A 15,623-nucleotide genomic window follows, 5' to 3' on the forward strand; every position below is an offset into this window, starting at 1 on the left:
TGCTCTTCCTCTGCACCCCCCCTCCCCCTCCCCCCCTGGTCACCCATGGTCACTCACGGTCCTGTTTGTAAACCTGGAAAGGATTCCGCAGCATAGGGTCCAGTGTTTTCATATTAAAGTTCCTTCATTGGTCCTCATCTGGCTGTAACATTCTCATTAAAGTTTGATGACTGGTGGTCACGACCACCGCTAGGCCTGTAAAGAGGAAGAGACGATGTGTAGTGTTTGTTGGCTGCCATGAGAGGGCGACACATAGACCTTGGAGTAAGACCCTTGAGCTGCATTCATCTCCTCAACATTGCAGACAGAGACGTGATCTAAAGTGCCGGCTGGCACTGCTCACAACCTTCTAGATCGAGTGTATGCAGTACATAGTACTATGATCTAGTACTAGATCATGACTACACTGTGACACTGTCGAAACAGGTCCCAGGAATCTCCTCAGACTTCACAAGGACATGTGACCTGAGAGCCAGTCACCCAGAGGAGATGGGACTTTGTTGTGAAAGCAGAACTTGTAATAATTCAGTGGTCAGCAGTTATAGTCTTGACTGGACCCTACAACTCTGTGACGGCAACTAGGACAATAGGGACCAGAACAACACTTCCAAATCCTTTATTCCTTGTGTGAAATTGTCGTCAAAAACATAAACTGAAGGATAAAAAAACACTATCAACAAAACAACAACATGAACAACAACTATGAAACTGTACTACGGTTACCTCCAACAACCATTTCTCTTCAAACTGACTGAGGTGGTTTGATCTGAGACCGTACAGAGCACAACAACAGATGTGTCAGTTTCACTGACGATAGAAGAAGAGTCTTTAAGACAAGGTTGAACAGAAAATAATCAACAAGAATAGCGGAGTGGACTAAAATAATGCATGTCATTCCCTAGAAGGATGTCAGATCCCAGAGGTAAGTTATGGGCCTCTCAGGCCACCGTAGAATGGTGTGTTTTCAGGAAGTAGGAGACAAACTAGTTACAGCTTCTAAAGTGGGAGTGGCTCCAGACACACACCCAGCTGGCAAATATATATATTTTTGAAAGTCCTTGATTAGCTGAGAAACACTGAGACCCAGCTCGGGGTTGGTAGGAGGTCAAGGGTCAATGGCCTCGGGGACGATGGTGAGGATGACGTCCTCGTTCCCTCGCCGCACCACCATCTTCAGAGACTCATCCTTCCTGATGGCGGCACTGACATCACTGGCTGAGGAGACTGGCTGGCTGTTGATGCTGATGATGACATCACTCTCCTTCAGACCACCCCTAAAAGAAACAGGGAGAGAGGATACTGTTATGTTTATTCTACCGTTCTTCATAGATGCAGTACAGAAATGCCTCATAAAAAAAAGCCTTCATAAAAAGTGAACAAAGTCATTTAAATACAAATGTGTCAAAGAAGCAGTGCATCAGGGACAGAGACAGCCTGAAGTATGCAACACCTGTAGAACTAGAAAAACATTTATGGCTGCACTAGCTACTGTCAGTGGTTAATGACCGTGCGATCTAAGAGTTTCTTTCAGTGCAACCGAGATAAAATTCCATTCCCACGCCACAAACTAAAATCCCCATTTCGAAATCAGCTTTTTCCTCCACTTGTCTTGAGCTTCCCACAAAACCACCACACAGAGAGCTGCCATTCGTGACTGGAGTGTGGGACACTGCCCTGTCAGCAGGCATTCTTTCATGTGGCCACAAACACTCTCCAGAAACACAGGGCATCCTGGGAAACCGAGCGACTGTTCCACCGTGCTGTTTACGCGGTCATGACAAGTCAACGGGCCTGTTTCTCTCTCAGGGCAGAGGACAAAGAACCATGAGTGGAACAGAGATCTCAGGTGGGCGTTTCCTATCTATCTCCTCTTTCCTGTTTTCCACCTCTCTGACTGCAGACCCAGAGGGTGCCTGTCCGCTTCCCACACAGGAGATGCTCCAGCTCTGTTTACGTTGGTCTGAACGGACAAAGACAGGGTTCCTGGGGGGACCAGGGAACAGATGGTGCAGACGTGGAGAGCAGGGCCCGAGGCCCAGGGTGCAGCCTGACTGGAGGGAAGGGTCAGCTTCAGGTACACACGATCGTACAGACTAGAGACAGCCTTCTGTGATACTCACGCCTCGGCCGGGGTTTTGGGGATGACCTCGATGACGTACGCCCCCGACGTGACATCAGGGAAGTCCTTCTGTCTCTCCTTCAGCTCCTTGGCAAGTCTGTGTGAGAGGCAACCAGGAGGATACTGGTTAGTGATGTGTTTGTTTACTGACAAGGCGACATTTGTGTATGTGTTAAACCTCACTGGTGAGGCGTTGACCTACGCTGATGTTAAGCTCATCATTCTGACTCCGATGTATTTCTTTTTGGGGGCAGCTTTTCCTATAAAGAAAGATGAACATGTGAACATCAGGATTGTGAGTAGTACCACACACACACACACACACACACACACACACACACACACACACACACACACACACACACACACACACACCCACACACAAACACACCCCCCCCCACACACACACACACACCCACACACACACACCCACCCACCCACACACACACACACACCCACACACAAACACAACAAAACCCACCTGAGGCTGTACCTTTAGCCTGTCTGTCGTGGGACTCTGCCATGAACTGGCGGATCTTGTCTGAGGGGATGGCAAAGGAGATGCCTGCTGTTACCTTGAGGGTGTTAATGCCTATCACCTCACCATCCTGCAGGACACACGCACACACACACACATCCTTGTTAGTGCTCCCCTTCAAACCTGGCTCCTCAAGTCTCTTAAAACGCCATAAACACGTTATAAATCCCACGTCTCCAAGTTAAATCTAATGAACTCATATTTTCTCAGTTAACATGTGTTTTCAATCGCTTAACCTAATGAAAACAAATTGTTCTCATCTGTGAGGCTGGACAGGTTGCCAAGCATTACCTAAGGCCTCATGCAGTCTTATCTGGTATGTGAGACCCTCATACATTATCGCAACACGCCCTAAAACGCCTTCTCTCCCGAGAGTCGTACTTGTCTGAATGAATCCAGTGAAACATAGTTCATCCACCCAGGGAGCAGGGACCAACCCTGGTCTTAAACACATACACTGATCTGATTGGATAGCCACAAGAAAAACGACATGCTCCAAACACAAAGCACGTTTGTGCCTCTGCCATGATGCTTGTAATCCAACACCCCTACATCTACACTTTGCTCTATGAGCAAGTTGTCATAAAACACATCACTGATGGAATACAGTAAATCGAATCCTGGACTTAAAACATGCCAATAGCATAGTGTGTGATGTGTTTGAACATGAGGCGTCCTTCCCTACCAGGTTGACCAGGGGTCCTCCAGAGTTGCCATACTGTAAATGAACAAGCACAGGGAGAGGTTAGAGGGTTCATCACAAACAAGATCTACACTTCCTGTTTGTGTGTCAGAGACAACAAGCCCCAGTCTGTCTGCCACAGTAAGAGCTCTGTGCTGATAGAGATCACAGCTGCATCGCGCCGCATTAGCTACCCCATATAGACCAGGGCCATGGGGGTGTTAAATGTGATAGCATTAGGTGCATGTCACAAAAAGTAACTGTGTGTGTGTGTGCCTGGTTCCTATATAAGACTCACATTAATGATAGCATCAGTCTGGATGTAGTCCATGTCAGAGTTGCGGAGTCCCAGTTCCTTGCCCCCTCTCTGGGTGGTGCTGACGATCCCCGTGGTAACCGTGTTCTGGAGGGAGAAGGGGCTGCCGATGGCGACCACAAACTCCCCGGGACGCAGGTCAGCTGACCGGCCCAGCAGCAGCACAGGCAGCTTCATCTGAGACAGGAGAGACAGGTCAGTTGTGGAAGACCACAGACAGACACGAGGAGACAAAGAGGAAGAGGGAGAGAGAAAGTAAGACAGGCAGACAGTCAGACAGGTTGAGGGGTCAGGTTCTACTGAGATACAGTGTAGGCTTTACTCAGTCTAGGGAGAATCCTTCCAGTAGAAATCCAGACCTGGTACAGGAATAGCAACACCCCCCCCCCCACACACACACACACACACACAAATCCACACACACACCGTCCCCCACCAACCCCCCAGAGTTGAGGACTTCTCCAGCTGGACAGGCAGTCAGCTCCCAGGGAGGTCACAGGGACGAGATGCCTGTCTGTCGCACACTGATTGATTTCACCTTGGCTAGATACATACACATTCTGACTCTCATAGAGACACACACACACCTCGGAAAACCATCCTAGCAGACTGAGATGTGAGTTTCCTGGGGGATCCAGTCAGTCTCCACAGCGGATGTGGCCTGCTCTAGATTCCATCTAGTCAACTTCTTCCTTCTCATACACATTTTAGTCATCTACAATAGACATCTAACTCCTCAGATATGGTCTGGCTGTGTGTATCTGTGTGTTTGTGTGTTTGTGTTTGCGTGTGAGTATGACACAGGAGCCGTCTAAAGGAAGGGAGTCACTTGTCAAGGCTGCTGCTATTAGTGTGATTAACGAGACACCTGTTGTGTGCGTCTCTGTGTGCGCATGTGTGTGTGTGTCTGTGTGTGCATGTGTGTGGCATTAGACCATGTTTGTGTTTGTTTTTGTGTCTGGACAGCAGTCAGTAAGGACTACACATGCAGGTCTGCAGAGGTTCAACCCTGGGTGCTGGAACAACTGAAACCTCACACACACGCACTCACTCAAATCAAAATCAAATCAAAATGTATTTATATAGCCCTTTTTACACGCAAGCATGTCACAGAGGGCTTCACATACGCCCATAGAACTGCCCCTCAACCAACCTAAACCCTCAAGGAAGAAGAGGAAAAACTCCCAGAAAAACTCCCAAAAAGGGAAAAAATTGAAGAAACCTTGGGGGGAGCAATTCAGAGAGGGATCCCCTCCTCCAGAGACGGTTGGTGAGAGAGAGGAGCAGAACACAGGCTTAACATAGACATAGTCACAAACTCACAAACACGCACGCCCATACACACAAAAACTTTTCTATCAAGATGCCATAAGAGTCCAGTACTGTCTTGAGACTATAGGGAGGAAGTGGACCTATCAATGATCATTGTCAATAACCCTTAATTATCGACTCATCCACTCCAGTCAGCACTAGACAAACTGGATGAACTTTGCAGTGTCTTCATCATTTGAAAACTAAGGATGACTGAAAGTTTCCCGTGAGGTTCCCAAGTAAGGCTGCTCTCTCTCCACTTTGGAATAGGGTTATAAAAATGGGTTAACTTTGTCAGCGTGGAGGACTGGAACTGCTGCATGTCTGTTGTCCTTGGCTCTCTCCTTTGGCAGGTTGGTGGTGAGAAGAGATATCTAAAGATGAACTGTTTCCTTCTGCTCTGCTCTGTTAGCGTTCATAGGCTCACACATACACGCACTCACACACGTTAAAAATATTAGCCAATCAAACCCAGATTTGGATTGCCTTTTCTCCCATGACACTGAAGAGAACCCCCTGCTATTGGTTGTCTTGTATCAGGAAGTAGCCCAGTAAGACATCCTCTGACAGATACAAAAACATCACTTCCTGTGTCTGTCCTGTCATCCATACCAAAGAACGTATATACTCTTTGTCCATCCTCATGGTTAGACCGGAACCAGGACCTGGCCTGTCCTCCAGGCCTGGATCAGGCTGCTCCTTCTCAGAACACAGTCTGCCTGTTGGAACAATGCAAACCTTCTGACGTAACTAAGCAACACCAGACACACTTGCTGGGAAACCATGATGTCTATCTGGAGCAGCCAAATAGTTACTTAACAAAATGAACCCAGATAAACACATAACAAAAGCCCCCGGGTTGGAAGAAATGAAATGATATTGAACTTGTCTGTGTCTACTTAGTCCTGCATTATCTCAGTAACCTCCTTTGCACTCCTGAGGCTTGGGAGCAGCTAAATGTACATCTCTCTGAGGAACCTCAGGTTGATGTCTCTCAACGTTCCACACCTCTGAGCCTGAGTCCTGTAAATGGTTAGCTAGCGTGAGGTCTACACGGTGACATACACACACACACACTTGTCTCCCCCTGCTGCTGAGTGACATGTGTTATCAATCTACTGTTGAGTAACAGAGGTTAGACTGTGACCTACTTCTGGATCTTACCACACACATCAGGGGAAAGAGCGATGAGGGGCCGAGAGATAGAGGGAAGGAGACGGGGAGGAGAGAGAGCGAGTGACTCACGCGAGATGGACAAGACCAGACTGAGCGTTGGCAGGAATGCAGGACTCTTCAAAAACGAGTGATCCCGATGCCAACTTTCTTGCTCACTTATTCCACCTCTCCCTCCACTTTCTCCCTCCCCTCTCTTTCTCCGTCTGTCTTTTCGTGGGATCTTTTGTTTGATTGGCGTCCTGGACAGTGTGCTTCAAACCACAGGTATGCAGAGCTCACCCACAGGCCTGCTTTTCTCCTCTCCTCTTTCTCTCCTCTCCGCTCTGCTCCTCTCCTCTCCTACTCCCCACTGAGGTGAGGATTAGTCATGCAACTTACATTTTTATCAAGCTAAAGGAGCAGGAACACACTGCTTATCTACCAGTTGTTATTCTAATTGTTACCATTTAATGGTTGTTTGCTTAACAGATGTTTACATAACTGCTGTTTACATAACCCTTGTTTACCCAGAAGAAGTTTGCATACCCCATCTGATGTTTGGATTCATCATAAGTGAAGAGAAATCTTTCGTTAGTTGTTGACATCCCAGTAGAGGCCAGATCTTGCCCTTCAGCTGGTGTAACACCCCACCCCCCTCCCACCTTCTGTAGGACAGCTGCTCTACCATGAAGTTAATGAGAGGTTCTGGGAAGTTCCTTTGTCTATAGGCATGTATACAATGTAAACAACAAATGAAGCTATTCTTCGGGATAAACAGAGCATGATTCCATTTGCATGATTAGAATGGACTTTTATCCTTATGTCTTATCCATACTGGATGTACAAGAAAGCATATGAAAATAAAATGCAAGAGATTTAAGAAAACTATGTTGCACAATAAAACCTCCATTTGTATGAGATTACAGGGCAGACACTGCACCCCAGCTCTGCTTTTTGTGCAAACTGTTGTTAAACGACAAAACAATAACATGATGTAGCTAATCACACCTTCAACCACATCAAACCTGGCAACCACAACTTAAGGCTTTCAAAGACAAAGCCGTCAGTATAATTAACCATCGCAGTCTGTGTTTCAACCACCGGAAAACAGCCTTCAAAAGTGATTCAAGTCCAGAGGAATTCCCTTTGAAACATATTCAACATGTATACTTCTTGTTCAATTCTCTGCCAAAAAAGGAAAAGAGACTGTGGTGCTGGTGAACTAGAATACACCGCTCTGAATTGATGTATTTCATATGTCACCCCAGCTGTTGTACAGCAGGTTGAACTTTTCGCAGGGTGGGGTAGCCATGCGTTCTCAAGCTGTTAGACCAACATGTTGACAACTGGACTGCAGAGCCTGTTACCCTACTGTTCTGCTTCAGTTTACTCTTGGACTGGTCTGCTAAAAGAGGGAAGATGACCTAAGCTGTATGTGACTTCCTGGAGACAGGCCACAGGTCTAATGGAATTCACTTGGTGGAAGAGACTCTGAGGCCTGGGCAGCAGTGATTGGCTGGGGGATGACAGGTCATGAGCACCCAGAACCAGCCTTTCACTTCTAAGAAAAAGGCAGCATCCAATAACTCGACGGGATGAGTACAGGTCTGACCAATCATGTCTCTGAATGATCCGTATTGTATAGGAGCTGTATGTACTCTGAGCAGGTGGAAGCCAGATGGAAGCCAGGGACCTGTTCAGACTCATCATCTGACACCATAGAAACAGTAGTTAGGGTGGCCGGTGGGCACAAGCATATACATGCCTGACAGCCGTCTGTCTCCGCTGTAGTACTTAAAGCACAGTCCTGGTACTAGAACCCAGGCTAACTGGCACATGCACCGACCTGCTACCCTGCTACAGTTAGGCACAAACATACTCACATTGGCATGCAAACACACACACAAGCCTTCAGATCCAAACAAAGGAGCAGTCTGAAACTGGTTCACAGACAGAACAACCTTTTCCTTCCCAACACTCAAACATCCAAACCTCAGTTGACTGAGTTATCGAGACAGGGTGAGGCAGGGGGTTAGAGGGGCAGGAATGAAGAGAGGTGAGGAGGGAGGAGAGAGGAATGGAGAAAAAGAGGCAGGGAAAGGGGGGGGGAGCCTGGGAGGAAGAGGGGGAAGGCATAGGAAAGCTGCCAAAACAAGCATGTCTGAACCCTGTTCATAACCCAGTAGACTGCCGAGGAAGAGAAAGATTAAACCTTCTGTACATGCTTTTGAACTGAATTCACACACTGTATTCTTCCTCTCAAATTCCACGGGCCATCATGGTAGGGGCCAAGGCATACTGCTTAGGCTGCCTCACCACACTCAAATTAAACCTGCTGCCCTGTGAATGTTATGAAACGGTTTTTTCTTTCACATGGGAATTTTCTGTTCATAAATAAATGGATGAAGTGTGTGTTGGCGCAGAAAAGATGATCTGAGACAGACAAATGGTGTTTATCTTCTGTCTTCCTCTGTGAGGGGATGGGGGGATTGGAGAGGGAGAGAGAGAGAGAGAGAGAGAGAGAGAGAGAGAGAGAGAGAGAAGAGAGAGAGAGAGAGAAAGAGAGAAAGAGAGAGAGAGAGAGATGGACAGGGAGGATTTGATAGAGGGAGAAAGAGAGTGAAGTAAGCGAGAGGAGATTTCGCTCTTACCGGCATGTCGATCTTGATCAGAGCGATGTCAGCCTTTTCATCCACGTCCTTGATCTTGGCGTCGTAGCTGGCGCCGCTCTTGAGCTCCACCTTCACTCGATGCTTATTGGCCACCACGTGGGCGTTGGTCACAATCAGGCCATCCTCCGACACCACAAACCCAGAACCACTCGCCACAGCCACCTCCCGCTTGGTGAAAACCATCCTGAGGGGACGAGAGGAGGAAGAGAGGGGGTGAGAGGGGGATGAAGAACAAAGTATGCGTGTGGGGGGGGGGGGGATTAATCAGCAATCAACATACAACATTCTTTTTGTTGTTACATTTGTTATGGTTGTAACATCAACACAGCTGTGTATGCAGAACAGATGTCAGGTTACTGGCTGGAGAATGGAGGGTCTTACTTGCGGTACAGTTCAATATGAACCACAGCAGGCGCAATCTTCTCCACCACGTCGGCTATGAAGTTGTACTTGTGACGCAGACTGTCTGGGTTCTCCTGACCTGGAGGGCACATCACAGAAACACACAACTCAGCACACACACATGAACACACGCACATACACACGCACACGTGATAGGAAGCGATGGATTCTTGGAGCGCTGGCGTACAGTTTGACGTCACCAGTGTGTACCTCAAAGACACACAGACACAGCGTTAAGAAGCGTATCAAGGCGCTGTAGACACACTTCCACAGCATGGAAGAATCTCTGAACACAGGTGTCTAATGTATACACACCACAGAGTGTTTAGCCCTACTTTGACCGGACCTACCTGAGTAGGTTGGACATCCTGTCCATTTCACTGTAAACAGAGATAAAGGCAGCAGACTGAGGGGTCGCCAGCCCTCCACCATCCCTCGATAAGACCAGTCTATCTGTAATAACCCTGGGGTATCTGCTGTTTCTATATTTTTGTTCCAGGCTGAACTAACAAGGGAGAATGTGACTCAGCAAGATCAAGCTTTTGTAAGCGTCCTTATGTAACTCACCATGTGTAACGTTCTGGTTTCAAAACAGTTATGCTCAAAACATCTGTATTTTCTAAATGCGACCCTAGCCCTGTCGGTCATTTGTGATTGTATCTTGGACTCCCTTTAGCATGGCTCAATTACACACCTGACACAACATGTAACTGCTTCTGCTTTCATCAAATCTTAATACCTCATCACCTAAAAACATCATATCATTTTTCTCATAAACACACACAAGTATGCACGAACACACACAAACATGCAAACGTACGCACAGATGCATGCATGAACACACAAAGGGCAGCTACATAGCCTTCCAGTTTCTATATCGGAGTGTGGGTTTCCAGTCAGTAGCAGACCTGCACTTGAATCTAGGACACAAATCCAGCCTATCTATTCCTGCCCCTTTAGTTACCCGATACTGGGTGGCGGCTAGCTAATTTACCAGCTGACTGTCCGTCTGGTTGGCTGGCTGTCTAATTGCCTGGCTGATTTACTGCCTTCCTCTCTGACTGACAGCCAGTTGACTGACCTACTGTATTCTTTCATCCATGATGCTAATCTTCCAGACCGTTCCAGACCCACACATACTGTTCACACACTCTCTCCCTGTCTACTCTTGGGTTTGTAGCTTCCCGGTCCTTGGTAGTACAGTGAAGGGAGTGATTATGCTGTCCGCCTGCACAGCTGTATTGAGAGTGTGCGTTTTAGTGTGAGTGTGTAGTGTGTGTGTACGTTTTTGTCCAACTTTTCTATGCCACCGCTAAACTAATGTTGACTGAGCTGCAAGCACTTTCAACCTGGTTTATAAATGCCAGCTCCTGCTGCTTGAAGGAGACAGAGAATGAGAGAGGGAGGGAGGGTGGGAGAGAGGGAGGGAGAATGCAGAGGAAAATATCCATCCGCTGAATGGTGTTTGTGTCAGTCTGACTGGGCAACCGTTCACACAGCAGGCCCCATGCCATTCAAACCGACAGTTTAGCAGTGCCGTGTAAGGAGGTGCCGTGGTCATGTGATGTGGAAGCATTTCCTGAGTCATGTGAGCCAACTGTTTGAACCACAGGGATGTATCTTGGTCTAATGGTAAATGCTTGGGCTTCAACCAGGGTTTAATCCCAATGGACAGAGAAGTGACTAAATATGATAGTTTCCTGATGTGTAAACATCATGATCTTTGCAGACATTTCTTCAGGAATGCTTACTGCTTCAATTCTGATATTTTCATCCACTCATTTATTATCTACATCTACCTGCTGAAAGAACAGTGTTGATCTTGTACCCAAACCTGTCAATCACATTCATATAGTACAGAACAAGTCCATTCATGACAACTAAAAATGGGTCAGAATGAACCAATTGACCTAGATCTGTATGCAAACCTGTTATACAGTTCACTCCAAAATGGAGTTTGAATAATATAGTGAGTAAGATCATGTAATACCTTTGACAGAAGACTTCGATCTAAATGTGTGTATGTGTCAGAGCTAGAGAGGGAGAGAGAGAGAGAAGGAGACAGAGCAAAAGTGTACATTATAAGTGTGTGTGAGAGAGGAGAGAGAGAAAGAGAGAAAGAGACAGAGAGAGAGAGAGAGAGAGAGAGAGAGAGAGAGAGAGAGAGAAAGAGAGAGAGAGAGAGAGAGAGAGAGAGAGAGAGAGAGAGAGAGAGAGAGAGAGAGAGAGAGAGAGAGAGAGAGAGAGAGAGAGAGAGAGAGAGAAAGAAAGAATCAGAAAGAAAGAAAGAAAGAAAGAAAGAAAAAAAGAGAGTGTGAGATACTTCCATGTCTGTCTTGGCTTGGTTTGCAGGAAACCTCTGATAATTGAAGACTGGTCTGGTTTCAGTTAGCATATGGAGCTATTTTAACCCCAGTGAGGTCAAACTGAATGTAAACTAATCATCTGACCTAATGGGGAAAGCTACGATTGTCTGTTGTACCTAAGGGTTGCATTTCCACCGTTTCACATTGATTTCATGCCAAGGAGATTACAAGGACAGGATGCTGCATTCCAGTAATGAAATGCAGCCGAAAACACTGAGAGGAGTTGGCTGGAGAGGACAGATCAAGCTTTAAGGAGGAGATGATGCGATTCAGTTTGGTATTAACTTTCAGTGCTTGTGAATGTCCCTTCAACACCTTCATTTCTCAGCCAAGCATCACACAAGCTTATGAGATCCAGACCCAAGCACACTGCATACTGCAGTGAACCCAGAACATCCTGGCTTCAAGTCAACTAGCTCTGACCCTCTTAGCATAACATGGAGGGTGATCTCGGATGAAAAGCAGTGCTGCATAAACAAGGGCACAGGACACCGACTGAGGTGCTGAGGTTTACAGCTCGTGTAGTGCCAAATAAAAACACAACCATCAGCATGTGGACGGCTGCCAGTTGGTTAATTACAGAGAGAACATTATGGAGGAGAGGGGTGTAGGGGTGGGAAGAATCCTGAAACTGATGTCTGGGCTCGACCATTAAAAGTTTTCAGTCTTCCACTCGGTCTCAAGGTCAAACGGGTTCACATGCACAATCATGTCTCGCTCACTTCGATCTATCACTCAGACACATACATCATTTAGGACCAAGATTTTTTATGTCTGGCCAAGGCTGCAGAGAAAGTTCACAGCAGATGTTTGGTTTTATCCTCATGACCAACATAGTTGAATTGTGAAATATCACACACTCTCTTCAGCGCTCTGATTTCAGACCCCAATATTTCCACATACCTTTACCACAAGTTCCTCTCTGTATAAAGATGACCGGAGGCTGCTGTAGTTTCAGTGCCCGGCTGCTCACTCTCTTCAGCTCACAGATGTTACGATAGGACACCCCGTCACTGCCGCACACTGGCTCCGAACTTTTGCATGTGCATACGCCGCTCTTTCCCCGCCTGCGGACAGTTGCTGAAGGCTCAACTCCGTCCGTTACCACGCACTCCATCCCGTCAGCACATTCCGGGTCGCCTAGCCGCCCTGTACCGCCGCATGCCTCGCCCTCTCCGGACGCACAGACCGGACAGCAGTCGCACTGGTCCAGGATGTCCCCGGCCAGGCAGTCAGCGGGGATCGGTGGACAAAAACTCTTGTCACATTTCTCTGGACAACCGATTACATATCGCTTGGATATTCTTGCCTGGCAAACCAAAGGAGCTATAAGAATGCTTGTGCAGAAAATGGACCAAAACATAATGCCTGAGAATTCTTTTTTTCTTAAAATTAACGACGCTATCTGACCTATCTTTAGACAATAACGAAAATCAATAAATGTAAAATAATGGTCAGCCTCTTACAAAACTAACGTCAACTTGGTTCATCTATCAAACCAGACTGCAGAATATGTAGCTGTATGTTTGAGTTGCAGAAGTTTATAAAGCTAACCGACACGTTGTAGTCAGTATAAACAAGACAGATGATTGGCTGACTGGAATGACGTCTACAGGGGGGGAGAAGCACAAATGCCTCACACCCCAACCCCTCACAAAAGAACAAAATGAATGTCAGAATACAACAAACACGCACACACACACACACACACACACACACACACACACACACACACACACACACACACACACACACACACACACACACACACACACACACACACACACACACACACACACACACTCTACCGTTTCTCCATTCCAAAATGTTGTCCAAAAGAATTATGATTACTTAAAGGTTACAATCCGATCATTGTTATGATTACGACAATACTTGCTGCCCTGGCATTGATCTTGGAACTTGCTTCAAAGACAGTTGTGCAAACTTCAAAAAAATGATTGGTCTAACCTCAGTTGTGCTTCAGGCATTTTCATGCAGTTTGAGCATCGATCTTTCCATAAAATAATTGACATGCGCCTGCATTAGTCAACAGCTGGGTCAGATGTCTGGCCAGGCAGCACACTATATCAGTCTCTCTCTGATGGAGGGGAATGTTTTCATGACCAAAAGGTACTGTACATGTCAAATCCTCCCAGATCTTTTGAATCTCACCTGTCGTGTCTCTGGAAGACAACGCTTGTAAAGATGATCTGGTCTAATCTGGTTAATCTGTGAGGGGGCCTGAGACCTTATCCAGATTGGAGACATCCCATTTTGTAATAATCTCTAATGGGAGTTGACTTGCCTGCTCTGGATTAGCATGAGAGTGATGCACTCTGGGTAATTCTGACAGGCCCAGAGCTGGGACTTCCAGGCGTTTGCCAGGTTGCAGAGGGAGAGGGCCTGAATGTGTCAGTGTTCTGGAAGGTTCATCCATACTGTGGCATCTGACTGGAACCCCACCACGGCAAACAACCTCCTGCCTACTCTGTTCCTTTTTCATAAATTAGCTTTTCAAAAGAGATAGATTTTGAAAAGTGTCGAAATATTGCTCTAAACTGCTATTTCATTGAGACAGATGCGAGAGAGTGACCTTGCTGCCTTTGAAGAGGTCTGGCTTAATGCTTCATTTCCATTGGTGCCCTGGGACTCTCTCTTTCTCACGTTCTTTTTCTGTGTTTTTGTGTTTCTGTTACCACCCTCATCGCCATAGAGATGGGGATTGAGGAGACCTGAGGGAGGGAGAACTATGACCTCAAGTCGGACAACCAGGACGGTTACACCACTTCTCTAATATTGTTCTCATTCTTTTCTTTCTTTCCTCTCGTTCCCTCTTTCTCTCTCTCTCTCTCTCTCTCTCTCTCTCTCTCTCTCTCTCTCTCTCTCTTTCTCTCTCTCTCTCTCTCTCTCTCTCTCCCTCTTTCTCTTTCTCCTTGCCCAGCTTCTTAGGACCGGTAGCCATACTGTACTTCAGATGTACAGAGAGACCAGGGAGCGGATTTGCCCTGTTTTATTCCATCTGCAAAGCTCCAAAGCTATGAGTACATTAACGTACTGAGTTATTGTTTCAGATCATGTTTCTGTGGATCTAAGAATCCACTCCTGGTCAATAAACCATGTATCTGCTGGTTCTGCCAGTCCATATAGCAGCAGGCGTGTTAAAGGGGCCCTGGACATCTCATCACCACAGTTTATGATGTAAGTGGTGCTGGAGGGAAGTCAAACACAGAGCTCTGCTTTCCCGGAACCTCTCTGGGCCAACCCCCATGCCTTCTGAACTGGTCCCCAGTTTGTATGAGTCACACACGCAACACACACACACATACACACACACTTCAAATGGCCCTCAGAAGTAATGAGAATTTGTCCTGCGCTGCCTCATCAACACCAGAAATATGGAGGACTCCCACATGTGGCTTTCCTGCTCATTAGTGCTTCAGCAGTCATGGATTAGATAACACAGTATTGTCAGTAGAAGACCATCAGCACACTAGATGAGTTGCCATGTGTGCCAGACAACACATGAACACCCTTACCATCCACCCTGTCTGTAGCTCCATCTTTGCCCAGGGCACATCCTGTTTTCTGCTCCGTCTGAGGCTCGCTGTGTTGTGTTGTCCTGCATGGTCCAGTTCGTTTCTCAGTTGCTCTCACAAGACCATGGAAGGGCTCTGTGGTGATTAAACTACCAAACCTGTTGTCTCAGATTACATTCTCACCACACAGAACAATATATCTATCCCAGGTTTGGGGAGATGGTTCAGACCTCTGTAGTCCTGCCATGTGGCCATAACCATGCTGCCCACGAAAAGACAAGGATTTTATCTTATGTAAATCACATTATGCTTACAATACGCTCTCCCCTGTCTTATTGCACTGCTGTAATGGCAACCTAATACTGTTGTTGTTGGTTAAAACCACATTTGGCTAAATGAGACTGCTTATTTGTGTCTCTCTCTCTGGGAAAACATACTGTCCTTTCCTCTGAACTGTTCTAGTGGAGATTGATGCTAGCCAGGCCCAGAGATAGCCTCTCTCATTTATCTTATAGATTGATGCAGA

The 15,623-nt window shown here is 46.7% G+C and overlaps 1 protein-coding gene across 2 annotated transcripts; it reads right to left on the reverse strand.

Moving 5' to 3' along the window:
• Window positions 1-600: 600 nt before the first annotated feature.
• Window positions 601-13,057, reverse strand: htra1b (HtrA serine peptidase 1b). Of its 2 annotated transcripts, none has more exons than XM_067245244.1 (9): window positions 12,465-13,057; window positions 9,175-9,274; window positions 8,773-8,977; window positions 3,638-3,832; window positions 3,343-3,375; window positions 2,613-2,727; window positions 2,322-2,379; window positions 2,121-2,216; window positions 601-1,274 (listed from the first exon to the last, which is right to left on the reverse strand). In XM_067245244.1, exons 1-9 carry the CDS (start codon window positions 12,922-12,924, stop codon window positions 1,106-1,108), a joined length of 1,431 nt encoding a protein of 476 aa, XP_067101345.1. In that variant the 5' UTR covers window positions 12,925-13,057; the 3' UTR covers window positions 601-1,105. The 2 variants fall into 2 exon arrangements, with proteins under 2 accessions (XP_067101345.1, XP_067101344.1); XM_067245243.1 differs by having other exon boundaries at window positions 2,601-2,727.
• Window positions 13,058-15,623: the final 2,566 nt, after the last annotated feature.

This window comes from Osmerus mordax, chromosome 10 (assembly GCF_038355195.1).
Source record: "Osmerus mordax isolate fOsmMor3 chromosome 10, fOsmMor3.pri, whole genome shotgun sequence".
NCBI classification, from domain to species: domain Eukaryota; kingdom Metazoa; phylum Chordata; class Actinopteri; order Osmeriformes; family Osmeridae; genus Osmerus; species Osmerus mordax.

Excerpts from the sequence above, each read along its gene's own strand:
- htra1b (XM_067245243.1), bottom strand. The coding sequence starts at position 12,924 with ATGTTTTGGTCCATTTTCTGCACAAGCATTCTTATAGCTCCTTTGGTT. Across the intron at positions 8,978-9,174 it reads CATATTGAACTGTACCGCAA|GATGGTTTTCACCAAGCGGG; the intron begins GTAAGACCCTCC and ends TCGTCCCCTCAG. Across the intron at positions 3,833-8,772 it reads TGATCAAGATCGACATGCCG|ATGAAGCTGCCTGTGCTGCT; the intron begins GTAAGAGCGAAA and ends CTCCTGTCTCAG.